The sequence below is a fragment of the Carassius auratus genome, chromosome 21 (genome assembly GCF_003368295.1).
Source record: "Carassius auratus strain Wakin chromosome 21, ASM336829v1, whole genome shotgun sequence".
Lineage (NCBI taxonomy): Eukaryota > Metazoa > Chordata > Actinopteri > Cypriniformes > Cyprinidae > Carassius > Carassius auratus.
The window spans coordinates 22,265,024-22,288,437 of NC_039263.1; the positions used below are offsets into that span (position 1 = coordinate 22,265,024).

The 23,414-nt window shown below is 33.8% G+C and overlaps 1 protein-coding gene across 3 annotated transcripts in view; it reads right to left on the reverse strand.

Moving 5' to 3' along the window:
• LOC113038953 (electrogenic sodium bicarbonate cotransporter 1) overlaps nucleotides 1-23,414 on the reverse strand; it is a 42,200-nt gene that overhangs the window by 3,189 nt on the left and 15,597 nt on the right. For 2 of the 3 annotated variants that reach the window (XM_026196769.1, XM_026196768.1), the window contains exons 4-24: nucleotides 22,831-22,966; nucleotides 19,599-19,759; nucleotides 18,290-18,469; nucleotides 16,367-16,462; nucleotides 15,828-15,904; nucleotides 13,754-13,911; nucleotides 13,303-13,390; nucleotides 13,064-13,218; nucleotides 12,617-12,733; nucleotides 11,983-12,157; nucleotides 9,983-10,116; nucleotides 8,121-8,389; nucleotides 7,228-7,286; nucleotides 6,865-7,053; nucleotides 4,794-4,907; nucleotides 3,938-4,099; nucleotides 3,606-3,784; nucleotides 2,867-2,939; nucleotides 1,200-1,268; nucleotides 624-731; nucleotides 420-485 (exon numbers count right to left, since the gene is read on the reverse strand). In XM_026196769.1, the coding sequence (XP_026052554.1) occupies nucleotides 420-485; nucleotides 624-731; nucleotides 1,200-1,268; nucleotides 2,867-2,939; nucleotides 3,606-3,784; nucleotides 3,938-4,099; nucleotides 4,794-4,907; nucleotides 6,865-7,053; nucleotides 7,228-7,286; nucleotides 8,121-8,389; nucleotides 9,983-10,116; nucleotides 11,983-12,157; nucleotides 12,617-12,733; nucleotides 13,064-13,218; nucleotides 13,303-13,390; nucleotides 13,754-13,911; nucleotides 15,828-15,904; nucleotides 16,367-16,462; nucleotides 18,290-18,469; nucleotides 19,599-19,759; nucleotides 22,831-22,966 (2,765 nt within the window). The remainder of the gene's footprint in view (nucleotides 1-419; nucleotides 486-623; nucleotides 732-1,199; nucleotides 1,269-2,866; nucleotides 2,940-3,605; nucleotides 3,785-3,937; nucleotides 4,100-4,793; nucleotides 4,908-6,864; nucleotides 7,054-7,227; nucleotides 7,287-8,120; nucleotides 8,390-9,982; nucleotides 10,117-11,982; nucleotides 12,158-12,616; nucleotides 12,734-13,063; nucleotides 13,219-13,302; nucleotides 13,391-13,753; nucleotides 13,912-15,827; nucleotides 15,905-16,366; nucleotides 16,463-18,289; nucleotides 18,470-19,598; nucleotides 19,760-22,830; nucleotides 22,967-23,414) is intronic. The other variant, XM_026196770.1, reaches the window with a different exon arrangement.

Sequence of the window (23,414 nt, forward strand, 5' to 3'; positions counted from 1 at the left end):
GCAAAAACTGCACAAATAACACAGGACTTCCTGTTAGGTTTTGGATTTTGAACTAAGATACTTTTTTTATTGGTGTGTTGCATGTGAGTACTGCGTGCTCAAGGGGCACTTCATTGAAATTTTACAGGTGGAGCTATCAAGCGATTTTGCCACACAGTATTCTGAAACCCATATCAGATGTAAATTTCCATGTGTGCAAAGTTTTGTGAGTTTTTGAGCATGTTTAAGCCACCGGTGCTCGGGCCCCAATAAAGATATAAAAGTTATTAATTTTATGTCATAAAAAAAATAGTAAAGATTGCATAACAAAAAAACTTGCTAAGCACAACCTAATTCATACTAAAGGCCTTTTAATGCTAAAAAAGTATAAATTATAAACCAGTTTTGTGTGCAGTAAGACTGAGTGTATTTTGACTCACCATCACAGGAAATATGATGGCTGCTACTGTTGACTTCAGCACCCACAGCAGAGCCAAACACAGCACCTGTGAACAGACACACACACATTCATCATGCATATACAGCACTGAAGCTATAGATCTGAGCCCTGTAAGAGGCTGGTCATGTGAGCGCACACGCACACACACACACACACACACACACACACACACACACACACACACCTGTATGAAGGTGAACAAGTGAACCCGTCTGAGTGGTACGTGTCTCAGGTAGATCAGATCTGGTTGGTGTTTTGCAGGCATCAACAAGAGCTGGAGACGATCCATAAACTACAGACACACACACAAAAAAAATTATTATTCAGTTTATTCAAAGGCAGATATCCTGTTGTCACAGATAAAAAAAACTTTCTGTTTATAATTAAACATATAAAAAAAATTAATATTTAAAATTATCTTATTTAAATATATAATATGCAATATATGTATTCTATAAAAAAAGTGTATAAAATATAATATATATATATATATTTAAAACTACATGTTCGGGTGACTTATGCATCATGGTTTAACAGCAAGCTCCATTATTCAAAGGCACAAATCTGTCCTGAAGTGCTCTTGGTTTGTCCAGGCATTCTACACCTGTATACGCCTGATTTATCCCGACTTTCCTGAACTCAGATCATGTTCTGGAATCGGTCGGGTTCCCAGGCTCCAGCGGAGATCAGGTAGTCCGGAAGATTAGGGTCTCTTTCTGTTGAACAGTAACATGATACTCACTGAGATGCATGAACTCACCTGGACACCATTGAGAGAAGCAACACCCATGTAGAGGAACACGCCGTACAGGACGGGCATAGGGATGAACTGCAGGGATCAAACCAAATGCACCGTATTACAGTATTATATCAATAATACCGCTTCAGTTTGTCTTCAAACACACAGAACAATACTGTACACACATACAGAATCAAAGGTTACACAAAGACAAAAGCAGTATCCACCAATCACACCCCAAATCCAACCTTGTCAACATTATATCCTCCAAAGGAGGAGATTTGAGCAATGCAAACAGCTTATAATAAAAAAGAATTTATGTTATGACAGAAAGCACACAGAAATGAAAGTCTCTACATCCTGGTATGAGATTTTTCCACTCACACATCAATATCCTTTACCAAACTGTGATGTTTTTCAAAGTAAATGTCCATTAGGGGGCAGTAACCGCACTAACTGCTAAAAAAAAGTATACAGTTATACCCATAGACTGTATAAAAACAGGTTATACCATAGTTTAATGTTAATCACAATTATATCATGGTGCCAAGGAGGAACCAACCTACAGAAAAAAGAACTGTGCCAGTACCAATGTAAAGTGGTAGTAATACCACAATAAAGATCATATTTATAAAGAACTGATGTCTAAATATTTATAAATAATGCACATTATAAATAATTACATATTTTAATTAACTTCTTTATAAACATTTTATAAACATTAAATATATATACAAATATCAATATTTAGAAATATATTGGCAAATATTTAGACAAATTAATTTACTAAATAATTAGCATTGATTAAATATTATATTTATTGTGATAACATTTATAAATAATGCACATTATAAATATTTATATAAATGTTGTTTAACATTTTCAAAAATTATTCATTTTTATTATGTTTTTATTGTGTTAGTTATCAGTATTTATAGTTATTTTTAATCTTAACAAAATAACCCAACTGCAGTTTGACAGATTAATTGGAATGCACAATGAAAAAACATGATTATTGTTTTTAAATTGTTAAAAGCAGAGTTATCTGTTATATACATATGTATATATACACACACACACACACACACACACACACACACAAACATGCAAGAAAATTAAAAATAAAATTAAAAAACAGGAAGGGGGCAAAAACATTATCACAGCACTGTACCTATCAATAATATCTTTTAACCTTTTTCTCATAAAAGATTTTAAGTTATCAAGTTTAATGAAGTTGTGGACACAGGGCTGAATAAATATAAGCCCTAAATTATTATATATTTATAGACCCTATTTAAATTCACTTAAGAAAAAAAAAACTAGAATTGCTTAAAATATCCTCAGAAATATTTTGTAGACACAACTGATATTTTCTTAAATACTCATCTGTTTGCATCACAGATATGAATTATGATCCGGCTATGTGACAAGCCAGAGTCATGAGTCATACATATTTGTGGTCTGTTTTCCCAGAAGAGAAAGCAATGGATAAATATGTTTATGTGCAAAAAAAAAGAATCATATTATGTCAACTTTTAGTAGAACACATGAACTCAAAGCAAACACACATGAATTATAAAAACATTACAACCCTCTTTAACATTCACTCTTATTCTCCCGGAGAAAGATACGTTTTAATAGGCAAAAAGAGAGTATAGAGCGAGTTTAATAAATATGAAAGCTCAAACCTTCAGAATGGGGGCCATGAGGACGGACAGACCCGTCAAAATAAACACCATTGTTCCTGTGACTCTCTGCTCCCTGCATGAGAAACAATCAAGAAAACAAGCATGAGCCACACTCCTGTGTGAACTGATTCAAAACACATGTTAACATGAACAAATATGCATTCTTATGCTTTTAGTTTTAGTTAACTATAATAACCCTGATTTACATTTATGCATTATTTAATCTATATCAGGGTTCCTCAAATCTTGTCGTGGAGGGTCAATGCGCTGCAGAGTTTAGCTCCAACCCTGATCAAACTCACCTACCTGTGATTTTCTAATGATCCTGAAGACGCTGATTAGCATTCTCAGGTGTGTTTGATTAGGGTAAGAGCTAAACTCTGCAGGAAAGTGGATCTCGTGGGCCAGATTTGACGTTCCCTGATCTATATCATCCACATTCTATATAAAAAATATAATTAAAAAAAATTCCATACAGGTCGACTTTTCCACATGGTTGTTGATGTTTTATTTATTGACACTATGCTGCATAGCCCCGCCCACAGTGAGATCTCATTGGACAAAAATGCTGTTTCATATAACGGCATATTAAAATTGTTTAATTGGTTGTTTTTTAGTTAGGACGGCCAAACCTCTTGATGCTGTAATCAAGTTTTTTTCCATGTTAAAATACAGTGTAGAGAGTTACTTAAACTAGGTTGCCCTCAAGATTTCAATGCATTTGGACTTTTCCCCTCACCTGACTCCAAGGAATTTGGGCTGTTCCCCGGGTGCGGAGGTCTCAGTTTCCATCTTGATGGAGTCTATGTGTGCGATGGAGATGACGGTTGCTGCCACGTACCACGGCAGACCCATGAACGAACACACGATCAAGAGAATGGCGACCCAGAACAGGTCCAGGTGATACCCGGCTCCCTTCTGCGCTCAGAGGGAGAAAAACAACACTCGTAACCTGAAGTGAATGATCAGTTCTCCACATTAAGCACAGATCTGAATCCCGTCTCCACTGAAGCGTGCAGCGGTGTAATCCCTCATTAAACTCCTGTGTAACATCACATCAGCCGTTTGTACCTTCAGCTTGTGCTCCTTGCGGTTGACGATGACCGCCGTGATCTGCTGGTCCATGAAGACGAGGATGGTGACCAGAAGAGCAGGTAAGAACGAGGCCAGGTAAACCCACCACGGGTTTCCTCCAAACGGAGGAACAAACCAACCACGATTTGGACTCGTCGGCTATTTAGGGCAGAAAAATACAGAATAATTAGAAATTGAAATAAACTGAAAAGTTCTTATTTTCATTATTTTTATTTGGCATTATAGTTTTTTCCCTAAACATAAACCGCATTGTGAGTCAGTTGAACCGTTGCACCCATAATATATTTACATTTATTAATTTAGCAAATGAATAAATCACTTTATAATCATTCTCATTAGCAAGGATTATATACTTTATGCATGTTATATAGTTATGGTATCTACATTTAAATAGAAATTTGAGCATCATAATTATATTTGAAACTAAATTATCTATTGATCTGCTATATTATATCATGTATTATGGTTTGTTAGCATTACTAACGAAAGCTATATTGATTCAGCTTGTGCCAATACAGATTTTGCAGTAACAATACAAGCACTGGATTCTCACATGATGTACATGTAGAGTTGTGTCTGTTTGTGACACACACACACACACACACACACACACACACACGCACACACATGCACACACACACACACACACACACACACACACACACGCACACACACGCAAACACACGCAAACACATGCAAACACATGCACACACACACACGCACACACACACACACACACATTCAGTGAGTGGTTTATGATTATTAAAGGATTACTGTAACATAGAAGTGCCCTCACAAAGACACTAAACCCATTCAACACACACACACACACCTTGAATTCACTTGGCACTATTAGTTTGGGTGTATCCACACCGACCAGCGCATCCACAACACAGAAGATCAAAATGGCCAGAATAATGGCGAAGTCACTGATCATTTTGCGGACCTGTAAAATATAAACAACTATTCAGCATATGACTTCACATGGACAGTTCAAACAGTTCAGATGATGTCAAATATCATGGGGCTTTTTCAGCATATTTTATTTAGTTTATTTAATACATTTTTATAAACACATTTATACATTTTTATCAGTATTTTGTGTTGTTTTCAGCAAAAGGATTTTATGTTATAATTTATAATGATGCAGTCTCCATTTCTTTTACATTTTTCTTTCTTTTTTTGTAAAAAGCCTTGCAAAACAAGATATTTAATGTAAAAACAGGACAACACTTGATCTCAAATCAACTCAACTCAACTAAAAATCAATTAGACTCAACTCAACAACTCAAATAAGCTCAAATCAAATAAAATCAAAATAACTCAACTCAAAATAATTCAACAACTGAAATCAACTTAAATCAACTCAACTCAAACTCAACTTAAATCTACTTAACTCAAATCAACTCAACTCAACTCAAATCAACTCAACTCAAATCAACTAAACTCAATTTAACTCAACTAAACTCAACTCATATAAACACAACTCAACTCAACAACTGAAATAAACTCAACTCAACTAAACTCAACTTAAATAGACTCAGATAAACTCAACAACTCAAATCAACTTAACTCAATTCAAATCAACTCAAATCAAATCAACTAAACTCAACAACTCAAACTCAACTCAAATCAACTGAACTCAAACTCAACAACTGAAATCAACTGAACTGAAATCAACTCAACTCAAATAAACTCAACTCAGTTGAACTTAACTCAACTCAACTAAACTCAACTTAAATTAATTGAACTCAACTCAAATCAACTGAACTCAACTCAAATAAACTCAGCAACTCAAATAAACTCAACTCAAATCAACTCAACTCAAATCAACTCAAAATAACTCAAACTCAACAATTGAAATCAACTGAACTCAAATCAACTAAACTCAAATCAACGCAGCTCAAACTCAACAACTGAAATCAACTCAACTCAAACTCAACAACTGAAATCAACTGAACTCAAATAAATTAAACTCAAATCAACTCAACTCAATTGAACTAAACTCAACTCAAACTCAACAACTGAAATCAACTCAACTCAAATAAACTCAGCTCAAATCAACTAAACTCAACTCAAATCAACTCAACTCAAATCAACTCAAAATAACTCAAACTCAACAATTGAAATCAACTGAACTCAAATCAACTAAACTCAAATCAACGCAGCTCAAACTCAACAACTGAAATCAACTCAACTCAAACTCAACAACTGAAATCAACTGAACTCAAATAAATTAAACTCAAATCAACTCAACTCAATTGAACTAAACTCAACTCAAACTCAACAACTGAAATCAACTCAACTCAAATAAACTCAGCTCAAATCAACTAAACTCAACTCAAATCAACTCAACTCAATTTAACTCAACTAAACTCAACTCAACAACTGAAATAAACTCAACTCAACTAAACTCAACAATAAAAAAGTTCATAAGTAAACTGTATGTTGCATTAATAAATTTAATACTAAATCATCAAAAACATCACAGATCATTGACTAAAATACACTATAAATACCAGAATCGAAAGTGAAAACTATAATCTTTAAATCTAATCTCTAATTAGTGGAGATTAACAGAGATTTATGATGTTTTAATGAGTGCAGATTGGTAATATGCTACAGCATTTTTGGACGGATCAGTGATGGACTATTTTCCATTACAGCTGCCAAACCAAAATACAGCTTTAATTCAGAAGCAATGATTTTCAGATCGAAGCTTAAAGTCTCTCTGTGTGTGTGTGTGTGTGTGTGTGTGTGTGTGTGTGTGTGTGTGTGTGTGTGTGTGTGTGTGTGAGTGTAGGGTTTCCTAGTCCTGTGAGGAGGAATATCCTCATGAGTAAAGCATAAGCCAATTTAGATCCTCATTAATGAGTGCTGATGACGTGTGTGTGTTTGTGTACCGTAGTTGGGAAAAACTGGCTGGTTTTGAACTTCTTCAGACCCATGGAGCAGGTGTATGTGCCGAAGAACAGGATGAAGGACATCAGTGTGATATCAGGGACGAATTGACACGCCGGTCCCAGCAGCTGACCGCCCCACTCCAAACACTCAGAGCGAGTCAGAGAGGCCCAGGTCGCGTTCAGATGGTGCTGCGCAGACACAAACATCAACAAATGTGCTCATTCATATCAACAAAAAACTGTTCAGTCGGTTTTAATATCATATGTGTTGTATCTGTGCAGTAACTGGCCATTCTTTTGACTGATCTAAATGTACTGATGCTTTGTGGGTATTGTAATAATCGAATAATGATCAACACAAACCTGTCCAGTGCTGTTCATCAGAGCCTCCATTTTCTCCATATACTCAGCTGAAATGTTGCCTTTTGAATCAAAGACACAAAATATAAGATAAGTTTTATTTTAAACCTGATGTTGAATGTCAGTTTCTCTCTCACTCATTTTCTTGATCAGTTTTTCTTCATGATTTCTAATAAACATATACAAGTCGTGTGCAAAACAAAAAGAAAATGTCTAAAATTCAAAGTAACAGTTTGTCAATAGGGTAAAAAAACGATTAAATATTATAATATTTTCTCTGAAGACAAGTGTCAATGTTAATATGTAACTATTAGTATTTTATTATATTTATAAAAATAAATAAATTAATAAGACAATAAGAAAGAAAGAAAGAAAGAAAGAAAGAAAGAAAGAAAGAAGCATGTATAATAATAAAAAAATTTAAATTATAAAATTTAATAAAAAATAACCATTTGTTAATAGAGTAAAAAAGATATTTCTCTGTTTCTTTGAAAACATTTATTTATGTTTCTTTATTATTATAATTATTATTACAAAAATATAAAAATTAATAAATAAATAAATTGCATGTAGAAAAATTATAAAACATATGTGAATCACATCATTGCTAAAAAAAAATTATGAAAGAAATGTAAAAATAAACAAGGCTAAAATAACCGAAATCCTCTGCATAATTGAGAGAAAAATAGAAAATGTAAAAAATGCAATAAAAAAAAACTTTTAAATATTAATATAATTTCTCTGAAAACAAGCAATGATGTAAATATATCATTATTATATTATTAATAATAATAACTTTAATAAAAATGTAAATTATAAGATCACTTCTGATTATTTTAGTGTTTGGTCTCAGTCTCATGCACACACACTTTCTCTCTGAGCGATCAGTGTCTCACCGTCCGGAGGAGTGCAGTGGCATCCGTACTGTGTGACCAGGTCCATGCTGAAGTCTGAGTTGATTGGATGATGGTGAGCCAGTTTGAGCATCTTCTTAAAGGCGTCGTAGATGAAGATGAAGCTGATGAGAGCAGAAAACCCTTCCTCTGTGAAGCGGGTGAAGTACTGCACCAGGAAACTGGCGTCTGTGGCCACCAGCACCAGACACAAGAAAGCAGACCACAGACCGATCCACAGCCGGAACTCCAGATAGTCGAAATCATTATCCCTGAACCAATCAAAAACAGACAGGAAAACAATCAACCAATCAGAGGATGAGAAGAAAAAGATTAGCAATGTGTTTGAAATACTCTCCTCTGGTTCTGAAACAGATTTGCATGCATTATGCATACTGGGTATGTACATTTTTGTCTTTTTGCATGGATCACCAGGATGGGCTTCTCTTTTATTCAAAATATTTAATACATAGTCAGAGCATTTATGTGCCACTAATCCCATAATGCAATGCTTTAAACTGAAAGCAATTTTTAATCTCCTTTTTAAATCTCCCAACTCATTAAAATATATCTATTATAAAATATATATATTTACATTTTTAATTACATTTTAAATCACTAATATATGCATACTTTAAATATGAATATTTGTAAGAATTAAATATATATACAATGTGTTATTCTAAGAATTATACACATAGTGTGTGTGTGTATATGTGTGTGTGTGTGTGTGTATTTATTTATTTAGTATTTTTACTTATTTTAATTAAATTTAATAATAATAATAATTTATTTTACCATTCATTATTATACATTTTTAATTAAAAATGTAAGCATGCACATACATTTATGATGTATGTTTTTGTATTAATTTCCAAATGACTCTCACTTATGTTTCTTGTGTCTAAGTCTGAATCCAGACTCTTTTTTTGATCAGAAAGAACTAATCATGTTAGCATGCAACATCTGATTCATCTAATATATGATAATCCATAAATCTAGACTCAGTTTTTTAGATGGAAACCCTCAGTGAAGCTGAACTGATACACGTCAGCAGAAGCAGACATGAAATCTGACTCAATTATTCATAATGGAACATAAATAGAGAAACCTGAAGCCTCACAGAGAGACAGAGAAATGTATTCATGCACACAGAGAGAGAGATAGAGAGACAGAGAGACAGACAGAGAAAGAGAGAGAGACAAGACCTTGGCGGAAACAGTTTAAAAAACGAATATGTATCTTGATTCCGGATCACTTTTTGTGCCTCAGATGATACACAGCTTCAAGAGATCCTGGGATTGCTGCTTGTTTTTGCTCAAACTAAATATGACACATCACTACAGAAGTCTCTGAATTAAATGAGAAACGGATAATGTGCTATAAAATCTGACTGAATCATATAAACAATTAATAAATCAAGCTGCACTGAACAATTAAAATAAAATAAAAATGTATACATTTAAAAACCTAGATATATATATATATATGATGAACAGCTGACTGCAGGGTGACTAATGGATTAATAATAATAATAAATTAATTAATTTCCCAAGTAAATAATATATAATATAATATATAAATATATTTTACAAATATAATTTTTTTTTTTATTATGTCCTATTTTTCTATATTTAAAAAACAATACACTTGAGTAAATTAATTATTATTATTAACGATACACAAAAACAAATATTCCTTTTTTTGTTTTATTATTAATGCAAACATTTATTAAAGATTTATTTTCTTTTTCCCACTGTAAAAATGCAGCCATTATAATTATTCATAATAATATAGTAATTATAATGATAACTAATATATTCAAACAATGTTTGAGTATGTGTCTGTGTATATGTGACACTCACTTGCTGAAGTTGAAGAGCAGTCTCTCAAAGACGAGCACGGGTCCGGTGCTGCTCAGGATAGTGAGAGGCTGTCCCGCAAACAGACAGAACACAGCACCTGTCAACGCCGTCCCCACAAAACTCTCCAACACACCCTGCACAGACGGACAACAACACTGACGTCAATAGGAGAAACTACAGCAACGGGAGTGTGTGTGAAGACAAGTCTGCGGGAAAGCAGATTTGACGGCCACTCTTTCTTCAAAAGCACATTTCTGCCTCACAGTAGAATCTGAAAGAGTTTATCCGGACAAACGCTGGTTTCCAGCACAAACCACTGGAGTTTTCTCACACAAGCATCACTGCTGCATCTGCTCATACTGTAAAGTAGTCAGATTTAAACAAACCTCTAACTATTACACTTCAGTGTGTCACTCATACACAGTAAGAAAACAATCCATGGAAAAACAACACACATTTTTTTCTGTCAAGACATTTTCTGTTAAGTTCATGGACTTTTCCTTCCACCCTAAAACACAACACAATCCCATGCAGAATTCGGAAATATGAGTAAAACACCTGTAAAACAATTCATTTGGAAAATCATTTCATATTAACATTACATCTAAACCCTATTATAATTGACTTTTTTAATAATATAATGCATTATTATTATTATTAATCAATAATTTAATAAAAAAAAATAATAATACAAATACTACTACTAATAAAAATTATAAATTGCATAATAATATTATAAAAATACATTAATTATTCTTGTCGTTGTTGTTTACTGATGCAATAATTTAATGAACAATCAACCATTAAAATTACAAACAGAGTATAGTTGGAGGGTGAATGAATTAGTAACTGTGATTATTAATTTTAATTAATAATAATAATAATAATAATAATGCATATTTAATAATAATAATAATAATAATAATAATAATAATAATAATAATAATAATAATAATAATAATAATAATAATAATAATAATAAATATTTAATAATAATAATAATAATAATAATAAATTATTCGTAATAACAAAAAAATGCTGTTACTGTTATTATTACTATTATATAATGTTTGTTGTTTATCATTCATTCAATGAATCATTGAATAACAAACCATAAAAATTATATTCAGCCTTCAGTTGGATGGTGATAGAATTATTAATAGTTATTATTATTCAAACATACAATAACAATATTTAAAAAGTAAATAAATAATAATAATACATTTAATAATTACTGTTAATTAATAATAAATAAATACATTATTGTTGGTTAAAATTATTTGATATTTGAGTTTTTATAACTGATAAACAGTAATGTTTTTAAAAATCCCATCGACTTACAAAGGCCCATCACAGCATATTCAAACTGTTCTGCATTCAGATCTGTTTATGTATCTCACTTGTTCACATATTTACCTCCAAACACAAGTTATCTTCAAGGTTTTCTAAACTTATGAGGCAAAAAATATCAATACACCGACATGCAATCTGCATCTAAAACGTTAATTTGCATATCTGAGACTGGCTTTCGAGGTGAAGGGCAGAGGTCAGGAGAAGGTTTCCTTTAAAGGGATATTTCTGAAGTGTATTTGTGCTTTTTTATATATGTGTGTGTGTGTGTGCTTGTGTGTAATCTGAGGCTATTTATAGCTGATCCTCCTTAGCCTGCGCCATATACATGCACTGCTAAATATATATGCGCAAACTGCAGTCACCGCACATGTCTGAAAGTACAACGCACAATCCTGACACTATTTATACACACAGTTGTTGGAAGAAAAGTCACTCTCAGTATAGCAGAGATCAAATCCCAACATGTAGATCTGGTTCCAAACAGCCGATCTAGGAAACACATGACATATATTTGACGCGACATGTTTAATAACCAAACAGTTATCTGTGGCCTTTAAATCCCCAGAGCTGTGGACACAACCGATCGAGCTCCTGAATAAAACGAGCTCAGCCAAACCAGCAATAAGACACTCAGAAAAGTGTCGAACCTGCATGTTTTCGGTGGCGTCTCCCAGCAGTCCTCCGAAGGTGATGGCGTTTGTGACGGTTCCCAGGTAAATGAACAAGATGGCAGACAGAGACTGTATGTTGATAGCGTCGTAAAAGTCACTCGCATAAAACGGGAGCTTCCTCTTGACGTCCAGAATGAGACCGCCGCAAAACCTACAAGAGAAAGAGATTGTTTTCAACACTGACACCAATCAGAAATGTTCCTTGAGCAGCAAATCATAGTAGAATGATTTCTGAAGGATCATGTGACTCTGGAGAATGGAGTCATGATGCTGAAAATACAGCTTTGATCGCAGGAATAAATTACATTTCAAAATCTATTCAAACAGAAAATGGTTATTTTGAATTTTAATAATATTTCACAATTTTACTGTTTTTATTGGATTTTTGAGCAAATAAATGCAGCCTCGGTGAGCAGAGACGACTCTTTTTAAAAACATTAAAATTTCTTAAATCTCAAGACTTCAGAATGATGTGTAAATACAATAACTGATATGTTCTGCACTTTTCACAGTGAAGAAATAACAAATGCCAGTATAAACTCAAGTTAACCGTGTTACCTGTTAAAGCAAGTGTTCATGAACATGTATCAGTGTGTGTTTATATACTTACTTGCCGGTAAATTTGAGTTCATCACCGACCGCGTGGCCACCGCCGCCTGCTGGACTCCCGTCATGAGGAGCACCGCCGTTCATCTGAACACCTTCCCCTCCGGCAATATTGTTTTTACTAAACACACACAAAGTTTCATTGGTTTTCATCTAAATATGACCTAATTTGATGATGCTGATTCAAAAACACCAATAAAAACTTTGCATCACAAAAAAAATATTTTAATTATATATACATATCAGCTTTAATGCACTTATTAAACTAACAACTAAAAAAAACTTTTTTACCTCACGAATGACAGCCAAAATCAAAAATGCTTCAAAATGCATCATATTTTGTGAATAGAGTGACATGCTTGAGTAAAACACACACTATTTTTGGAATCAAAATGAGTAAGCAACAACATTGGATTTCATTAATCGTATATGATGCAGGGCGGTGTGGTACCGTTTATCTGCAGACGGGATGGATTTAGGAGGTTCGATCCTGATGTCAGGGTCCCATTCCCCTGGAGGAAGCACGATGACTTCATCCAGGAACTCATCAATGCCTGCCAGCAGGTCTCCGCGGTCTTTCGCTTTATAAGCTATGTCATGAAACACCTGCAGGAGCACAAAGCACACAGCGTCAGGTCACAGTTCAGCTGAAATCACCTACAGATTACATTAGCATGCACATAACCTCACCTCATCAGACATGAGCGTGGCGATGGCACGTCCGATCTCACGGTATGACTTGGCCTTTCCTTTGGGCCCCAGCAGAATAAAAAGGAACCTACAAATACAAATAGATCTAGTTATTACGATTTCAAGAAATGCAATTATGAATGGCACAGCTTTAAAGAAAGAGTTCACCTAAAAATTTGAATTTGCAAAAAAAAAAAATTAACATTCTCAGGCCATCCCAGATGTGGAGGAGTTATTTCTTCATTAGATTTTGAGAAATGTAATATTGCATCACTGGACTGGAGTGGTGTGGATTATTGTGATGTTATTATCAGCTGTTTGGACTCTCATTCTGATGGCACCCATTCACTACAAGCAAGTGATGCAATGTTACATTTCTCCAAATCTGTTCTTTCCAGCAGTTTTTCAGTTTTAGGTGAATTATTCCTGTAATTCGCAGTGAGTGTGTTACCGTGTGGGCACAGGGACCTCAGTGAGACCTCCTAACATGACGGCCTGCTGGAGACGCACAAACGCCACGAAGGGAGCGTCCAGAAAGTCCACCTCACCGACCAGCACATTTGATGCCTCTGCATCACGGGGAATTTTCTTCATGAATTTATTATTCAACTGGAGAGATTAAAAAAAAAGTTTTTTCACTATATTAATTTTGTTTATATTATTTATATTAATTATAAATAAACAGAAAACAGAAATAAATATTTTATAAAATATTAAAAATGAATTAAACATTTTGAATTATTTTTATTTAATATTTTCAAGTTTATTTTTTCATTTTTAGTACATTTTTTATGTGTATTCGATATTTTTGATTAGTTTCTGTTTCTCTCAAACTTCTGTATTTCTACTTCATTAAAAGTTTAGTAATTTTAACACTTCACCTTATTCAATTTCAGTTATTTCATTTTAATTCAATGTTTTCCATCTAATATTTATATTTATTTGCATTATCTCTGCTTTATATCAATCAATATATATTTTAAATAATTTAGTTAAATGTTTTGGCTAACAATCACAACACTTTTCCAGGCTCTTGTTTTTAAAGCACTCAGTAATATCTTTGTTGCATGCAGTCAGTTACCACAGAAAATAAATAATTTTGCATAAATGGAAAGTGTATTGAAAGCAATACATTTACAATGGAAGCACAAAGTTGTTCAGCGTATCTCACTGTATATTATGTTATATCTCTGATCCATATTAAAATCTACTTAGATTTTTTTTTTTAATAAAGAATTTATCAAAAGAAGCAATACATTTCTTCATGATATGATATTTGAGGTCATATTTCAGTGTACTTCTAAGTCTGATAAGACTTAAGCAGCGTGGAAAGAAACAAGCTCAAAACTTGCACAAACAAAAACACTTCATTAACTCTCATCTCTGGGATGACACACAGCTTGAACACACACAGACACAAAAGAGACCTTGTGTGTGTGCAGTGTTTGAGGTTTGGCTGATTTTCATTCGAGGTTATCAGTATAATTACAGCAGTAGTGTGAATAACACACACGATTGACAAAGCTCTTCCGCTAATCCACAAATATTGACGCAACTGACGACAGCGGCCTTGTGTGAAAGACAGCCACTGAGATTCAGTTGAGTGCTACTTTGTTTGAAAGAGAGTTTCTTTTGTCCTTTTGCACTCATTCCTGTCCTAGAGACGTCACACCCAGGAGAAACAGACATCAAACCTGTCTCTAATGAACGCTTGGTGGGAGAATCTCACAAAAGCTGTTAAAAACACACCTGGCTGTGTATATATATCTTCAAAATACCACAAAACTGCCTATTTTAAAACCATTAAAACATTACTTTCATGGTGATTAAGCACACTTCCCCCTAATTCTCATTGGTGCAATGCAAAACATTAATTATTTTTAGATTTGTTTTGAATGCTTCAATTATTATTAATATAGGTTAAATGAAAATTATAGAATAATTGTTATAATTTTAATTAAATAATAATAATATTTTAAATAAAAATGCATTATTAAATCATTGAATTACGAAGCACATATATTTTAGTTTTATATGTGTGTGTATTAAATTAAAGATCATTATTATAGGTGTTATTATTGAAAATATATTTAAGAAATATGTCTTTAGCCAAATAACAAAATATCATGGAAAATCCTCTAATTTACCTAACTATATATTATTTTATTACATTGTCAGGTATTTATACATCATGGTAATATTTGCTGATTTAAATAATAATAAATAAATAAAAAACATTACAAAAGAGAATATAATGAGAATAACCATTAAAAAGAATGTGATTAATATAAAACTCAAAAGAATTTTTTTTTTTTTTAAGTTACTGTAAGTTTATCTATTATATGTATATATATATATAAAATTATATATATATATATATATATTTTTTTTTTTTGTCACCTAGACATTTTCATAAGTTTCAGTCTGGCCCAATATTCTTCTTCTTGCAGATTGAACATATACTTTTCTACATGTGTCAAACTGTTCACACACTTCTATTAGCACAGAAACACACTTCACAGTACCTGGTCTTTCTCAGGTTTGTCTGAGAGATCGTTCAGGCTGTTGGAGGTCAGGTTACGATGAGCCGTGGTCGGACTACCTGCAGAGGTCACACAAGGTCAAAGGTCAAACACTGATCACCTGCTAAAACACTCTTAAAAACAAAGAGGCCCAAGAGTCTCACATAAAAGTCCTTTTGTGTATCTAGATAACAATAGATTCATTTAGTAACTTGTTTGACAGGTTACATAAAACCTTTATTACATGTAACCCTTTAATGCAGTGGTTTATTAAGAGATTATCAAAATAAATAACATACTCATGTGTTTCATCATAATCACTACTTACTATTTTTAAACTAAAGTTTAAGGTAGCTTTTACTTTAAAAAGTTTACAATATTCTGCACACACAACATTATTCATTTCGTTCCTTATCTGCAGAAATAAAGTGGACGAGCTGATCTTTCAAACAGAACCAGATTACAGTATATTTCTTCATCTCTTAACTCACAGATTAGCAAATCTAGCATGAGTCAGTCTGAATCCTCAGCTACAGACTTACAGAGAAGTCCCATGCTGTTGCTTCTCTGCATCTGAATTTGCTCGTCAGGGTCAAGGGTGGCAAAGCAAGGCACAGAGTGATCGATAGAACTGCGCGCTTCACACACACACACACACACACACACAGGAAGACAGGGCGCATGCATGTCAATCAAGACACGCAGGAAGGACGAGAGACAGGGAAGAGAGAAAAGAAAGCATTAGACCAAAGAAATAAAGTACAAATAGAGTACAAATCTGGTTCAAAGAGTGATTCAGAATTCAGTTGGAGCACTGAATAAAAATTAAAATAGACAACATTTAAGAAAACCAAGCAGAGTTTGAAAAGAAGGCACAGCAAAATTTCTGAAAGAATGGATTATTAATAAAACAGAAGAAACCAGTGTTGAGGAAGCTTTGAAACGGCTGCTTTCAATCTGAGCTACTGTATGTGTGTGTGTGTGTGTGTGTGTGTGTGTGTGTGTGTATATATTATTATTATTCATATTATATATACACAATAATTTATATAAATTACTTCAATTGTATATAAAATCGATTTAAGTATATATAAAATCAAATCAAATGTAAATAATAATTTATTTATTAATTAAATATAATTTAATTTAACACTAAGAATTTAGAATAAGACATAAATTGTAAATTATTTTTTTTTATTTATGTTTCACTAAAAACAATATAGTTAGTTAAATCAATAGAAAATAGAAAATAGAGTTGAAGTAGTATAATTTAATTTAGTAGTTAAACAATTAAATAATTATGAATTATTCTTTAATTATATATCAGAATAAAAAAAGTTTTGAAAAATAATTACAAATGTAAATTTTTTTATATTTTTCTAAAAAAATCACTTTTTTGTATTCATATTTACATTTTATTTATATTTCACACACACACAAAAAAAAATTTATACAAATTGCTGAAGATTAATTTAGTAGTTAAAAAGTTTAATTATTTATACATGTGAATTTAATTATTCATTATTTTATAAAATAAAATGAGAGTAGTTAATATATATGAAAAATCCGAAACAACTGATTTCCTAAAATAAATTAAATAAAGATTTCAAATGCCAATGGCTGCATGAAAGCGCATTTGATGATCCCCTCTGCTTGTTTAACTGTACACTTGCATGTGCAGCACATTAAAAATAGCCTTTTAGCATTACGACAAATACCTTGTTTCTAGAAAAAGCTATAGTATTATGAAAACATCAGATCTCGTCACGCTACATTTCTTGACATTTAGACAACATTTCTAGAACTAGTTTCTATTTCTTTAACATTAAAGTCAAAACAAGACACATTTTGCTTTTACAGTGAGATGATTTTCCATGTAAAACAATAAGAAAAAAGCATACATATGCTGGGGGAGGGGCTAAAATAAAAGCCTTTGATGATGTCAGCAGAAAAGGTAAGTCATTTCAGAAGCAGTTTTCGATGAAAGATTATGATAACAAACATGTTTTTCTTTGAACTGTGTGAACCAGCGAAGACAAAAGGCTTGATTTTTGATTTCATGTTCAATTTAAGTTTTTCTTCTACTTTCTAAAACTGAGAGAAACATGATTAGATTGGTACTAAAGTATCAACAAGTTACTTTTATTCAGAAGAAGACTCTATCAGGTATTTCAGAAACCAAAACATCTTGAGCACTTTTACACGTCTGGAGCTTTCTAGAGGTTTCTAGTCTTTCCTGGGAGGGTCTGAGGTTTGATTGCTGCAAAAAACATAAAAACCAACTGCATCTCATCAGCACATTTGAGCACTTGTGAGCTTGAAGCATCAAAGTATTGCCAGATTTTGCAATGTGCGAGAGACGCTGCTGATGGATGGAGCTGATAGACGCTGGTGGTGAAAGCAAGAGGAGAGATGAGGAAAGCGATAGAGTGTACGAGAGAGGTTTAATGTGGCAGCTGTGTTACCGTTCTCCTGGTTGCTGAACAGACGACTCGCGCTCGACACGCTTTTGCCGATGTCTGCCAGCGAACGCAGGTTGGACTTCTTCGTCTGGTGCCGATGTTTCCGCAGCAGAGTGTACATGACCATCTCCTTCAGATCGGCCTTCAGCTGCCCGCTCTCAATCTGACTGTCTGTGATCATTTCTGAAACACAGAGACACATTTCAGCATGTGTGTACTGCAGGGCTGGGGAGTTACCAAATACATGCAAAGTCATTACGCTTTTAAAATACAAATGATAAAACTGAGAATTCCGGTCCTTGATTCTGATTGGTTGATCCATGTTCAAAGCGGAATGTTTACTTCTGTGTGTTGCTCGGCAACCACTTTGTTAGAACCACAACTGTTTTCTTCGCTGTTTATTGATATCATTACTCTTTATTTGCTCGGTTTTATTTCATGAAACCTTACTATGTATATCAAATAACCGTTTTATAAAAGCAATAAGCACAGTGAAGCCGGGCCTTTGCGTTGTGCATAACAACGCTCCTTAGCTGTTATAAATTCACAGTAAACCACAGCTTCTTAGGATTTATTGCTTTAATATGAGTGACTGTATTTCGTTATAGTTACATTTTAAATAGATGGTAATCAAATAACAGTTACATCTGCACGCAAGCGCATTGAAATACAAAGACGATGTCACTTATGAATGTGAAAAAAGACGGAACATCACAGAGCAATGTAATTTTAGTTTACCTGCAACAAAACTTCTCTCGACTTCAAAGGTACATCTAACCTTGAAAAAGCATCCTAAAGTAAGTTGTTCTCTGTAGGGAGGGCGGGTAGGGAAATCACTTATTTCTTTTTCTATACGATACCGATACTTCTGAAGGCCAGTATCCTTGATACCGATACCGATACTTCTAAACTGAACTTTTAAATTATGCAATTTATTAAGTTATTAAATTACTAAGAGTAAAATGGGTAATTTTACCCACTTACTTTTATATTTGTAACATATTTTACATTTCAATACGCTTTAACTGCAAATTATATGGTTATATTTTTGTATAAACATGGTTAAAACATGTTTACTGTAGTAGTCAAAAATTTCTGATCTGATTTAGGAACTTTTTTTATTTGTGAAAGAAAGGGTGAATCATTGGTGAACCATAGAAGGCCTTTTTTTAAACCCACAAAACCTATCTAAGGAACCCAGAAACCAAAACACTGACCTGAAGATCTTTTTTAACCTCTAAAGAAGCCTATACAGCCCATAAAACATCCTCAAAGAAGCTTTATCTCTAAGAGTGCTGAAGTGCAGTTTTACCGACGATCTGCTGAAGTGAGTTGGCCTCCATGTCCAGCTTGATTGTTCCTTTCTCGATGCAGTTTTTCAGCTGGAAGAGTGAGTGAAGAGACAGAGTGGCTACATGAGGTTTACTCCACCGTTCTCCACCCTTCTCCACCTTCTCCTCAAACTTTATCCATCTGAGAAGAACACAACACAACACGCTTAAATGTACTGAAAGCATATATATTTATAATATTAAGAGCACTGACGTCAGTTCACTTTTTGGGCATGCCATGTACCATTATAATGACATTTACCATCATTATACCATGTTTTTGGGGTGGTGTTGGCGCAGTGGATAAGACACATGCCTTTGGTGTGAGAGACCCAGGTTCAAATCCACTTTGAGACACCAATGTGTCCCTGAGCTAGACACTTACCCCTAGTTGCACCAGAGGTGTGTGACCTCTGACATATATAGCAATTGTAAGTTGCTTTGAATAAAAACGTCAGCCAAATGAATGTATTTTGGGCATGCAACATGGGTTTACCGCGGTACATGCAAAAATGACCATGTTTTGGGCATGTTCTATGATAAAACCATGCTTCTGTGTCTATATCATAAAATTAATATGATATGAAATCAGGTTTTTTTTTTTATACTTTTTGAAATAATATACTTTTATTCAGCGAAGATGCATTAAATTGATTAAATGAATAGATTTTTGTATCTTTTTATCAAAGAAACTGAAAAACAAATAGCATTTTCCACACAAAAAATATAGAGCCGTTTTCCACAATATTTAAATTGAAATGTTTATTGAAAATCAACATAGAATGATTTTTGAAGGATCATGTGACACTGAAGACTGGAGGAATGATGCTGAAAATACAGCTTTGAATCACACAAATAAATTACAATTTTAAATATATTAAAACAGAAAAGTATTATATTGATATTTCACAATATTACTGATTTTACTGTATTTTTGAAATGCAGCCTTGGTGAGCAAAAGAGAGTTTTTTCAAAAACATTAACTAATCTTACTGACTCAAAACTTTTGACCATCTCTGTACCATGGTACTGCCACGGTACTGTTTAATAATGTATTTTATGCATGCTTATGAAGACCTCGTGTTATCATTCTGCCAACTAACTGAAAGCTTTCTGATGTAAAATAATATTGAAAGTGATTCAAACCTTCTTAAAGCTCTGCTGCCCTGTTATCAGTTTACTCATGTCTGCTTGAGCGAGCATCCGTCTTAGACCAATGATATCCAAGCACACAGATATCCTTTAGAACTCTGTAATCTTGTGCAGAAAGGCAGCTGAGCTGAGTTTAGCCAAGCGTGGGTATGATATCCGAGACAAAAGTGATACATACACACACACACACTGCGGCCTGCAGTTTTGATTTGTTACCTGAGACTCAGGTGAACCCAGAGACCCATGGGATCTTTGGGAACACTGGCTTTGTGCATCCACACACACACACACACACACACACACACACACACATTAAAACACTGGGCTCTTTGTTTGCAAATGGTTTCATTTTAACATGATCCATGTAGCTCTTAACATGTAAATCTGGAACATGCAAATCTAAAGAAAGAAACAGTATATAAGAGTCGCTGTATTAAAGGAGCACAACAATTTGTGTCCACAACACTTGATGAAGTGAACTAAACCCAATAACCTGCTATTGACTGTATGTGCTTAAATATTAATAGAAAATTTACCAAAAATTCAAGTATTTGCACTTTAATTTGTCGTATTTGTGTGTCTGTGTAGCTTAAATAAAACGAGATTCACATTATTAATCACATTTATCTAAATAAATAAAGGAGAATCCATCCATGTGAGTTTTTATCCCCATCAAACTATTGTTTGCCTCAATAAGTGAATTTTAGTTTAAATAAATCAATAAATCATGACTAAATGTGCACTGGTTACTTATCTAAAACAAAATAAAATAAATACAATAAAATAAGAAATAAAATAATCAAAAAAAAAAAAAAATCACCCATGTGATTTCCACCTCAAAATAGTTGTGAAATGTCAGTTTAAATGTCATAATGAAAATCTCCTTTAGTCCAGATGCGTTGTTCTTTTGTGTTATTTGTTGCCGTTTTCTGCGTGACCCTTCTTCTGGAGCCCAAAAGCTTATCTAATAGCATTCGTGAGTCAGGTATGAGTGAAATCCTAAGAACAGTCAAGTGGCACACTAAAGTCATGAGCACCTGGTAAATGATGCGAGTGTTGAATACTTCTGTTGTTTTAGCAGAGCCTGGACGAGAGGTCTCACCCTTTCAAGCGCGTGTTTCTGACCTAGATGTTCGGCTGAGGACAGAACAGTTAAAATCCAGCTGAAATCTGGAAATTATTTTGCGGGAACTGAACTGAATGAGGAGTTTTGTCTTCTGCTGAATCAAATTTGTCCATAGTTGATGCTGATCTGAATCGAATGAACACTGAACTGACTGGAGCTCAATAACGACACGATTGTCTTCAGGAGAGCTGCTAAAGGCTGAACCGAATTTGTTCATAATGAATGAATCTACACTACTGAACTGAATCAACACTGAACTGACTCAAACTGAATAATGACTCGTTCCCCTTTTAAAGCTGCTTTCGAGCAGAAACTGAATTTGTCTCATAAAAAAAAGTTGTTTTTATGATTTTAAAGGGGTCATATGATGCAATTTCAAGCTTTTTTTCTCTTTGGAGTGTTACGAGCTGTTCGTGCATAGATAAGATCCCTAAAGTCTCAAACCAAAAGAGATATCCTTTATAAAAGTTAAGGCTCGTCCACGCTCTCCTAAAACACGAAATCTGCTACTTTGTTTCATATCAAAAGTAAAAATGCATGAATACATTGGTTTAATGCCAGTGGGCGGGGCTTATGGTGAGAGGATGTATAACTATTGGTTGGTTTCTTGCTCTGGAGGCGGTCATAAGCAAATATATTCGCCTGTGTGATGACAAAAATCCCAAAATATCCAAACAAGCTATTTTTGATGCCTAATTAACATAAATGCTTTGTTTTTAATGAGGATGATGTTTTAAGATATGAAACTTGCAGTATGTTTTAATGGTAAAAAGACCTCTTAAATGCCAATTTTTATTTCTTATGTCATGATTCCTTTAATACCCACTGCTGCACCTCTTGTGGCAATGATGAGAATAAAATACGACATTGATAGGAATTAAACTGCTTCGGTATCTAATCTTCCAATTCTCATAATGTGTGTTTTTACACTTTACCTGGCTGTTTCCTTCCACTCCATCTCTTGACCGTCGACGGCCAGAAGCTCGTCGAGTTCGGTGAAGAGCTGCGGCGGAGGAGGACCGCTGTCTTCTTCCCCCAAAATAAAGCGGATCCTCTCTGCAGCCGGAGAAACTGACGGGGGAACAACAAACCAGGGGTGAGAGAGGCCTAAAAACACTAGCTATTATAATCAAACAATAGATACAATAACAGGAACATGCCAGATGACAATAGCGCTCTGTCTGCGTAAAGTGCGACTGTAATAGAAATGACAGGTTTGTTCCTTCACAGGAGTTATGTAACATCAAGATGAATGAGCTTTCTTGTAAATATCCAGTGTGTTGCAACCCAAAAGTGGTCAGTAAGTGAGACTTTTTTCCTGGACCAACAGACTTAGATCTGCATCTGAATTTCACAGGGAAGTTTTCATATGTGAAAGTGTCTGCATGAGGAAGCCTAGTTTTTATTCGTAATAAAAGAGCCTGTCAGCGCTTCTCATAACCACAGTGTTGAATACTGTTTGTCATAATGTTTAAGTAGCGCCACACCTTTTCTAAATGTGTACACTTTCACATCACAA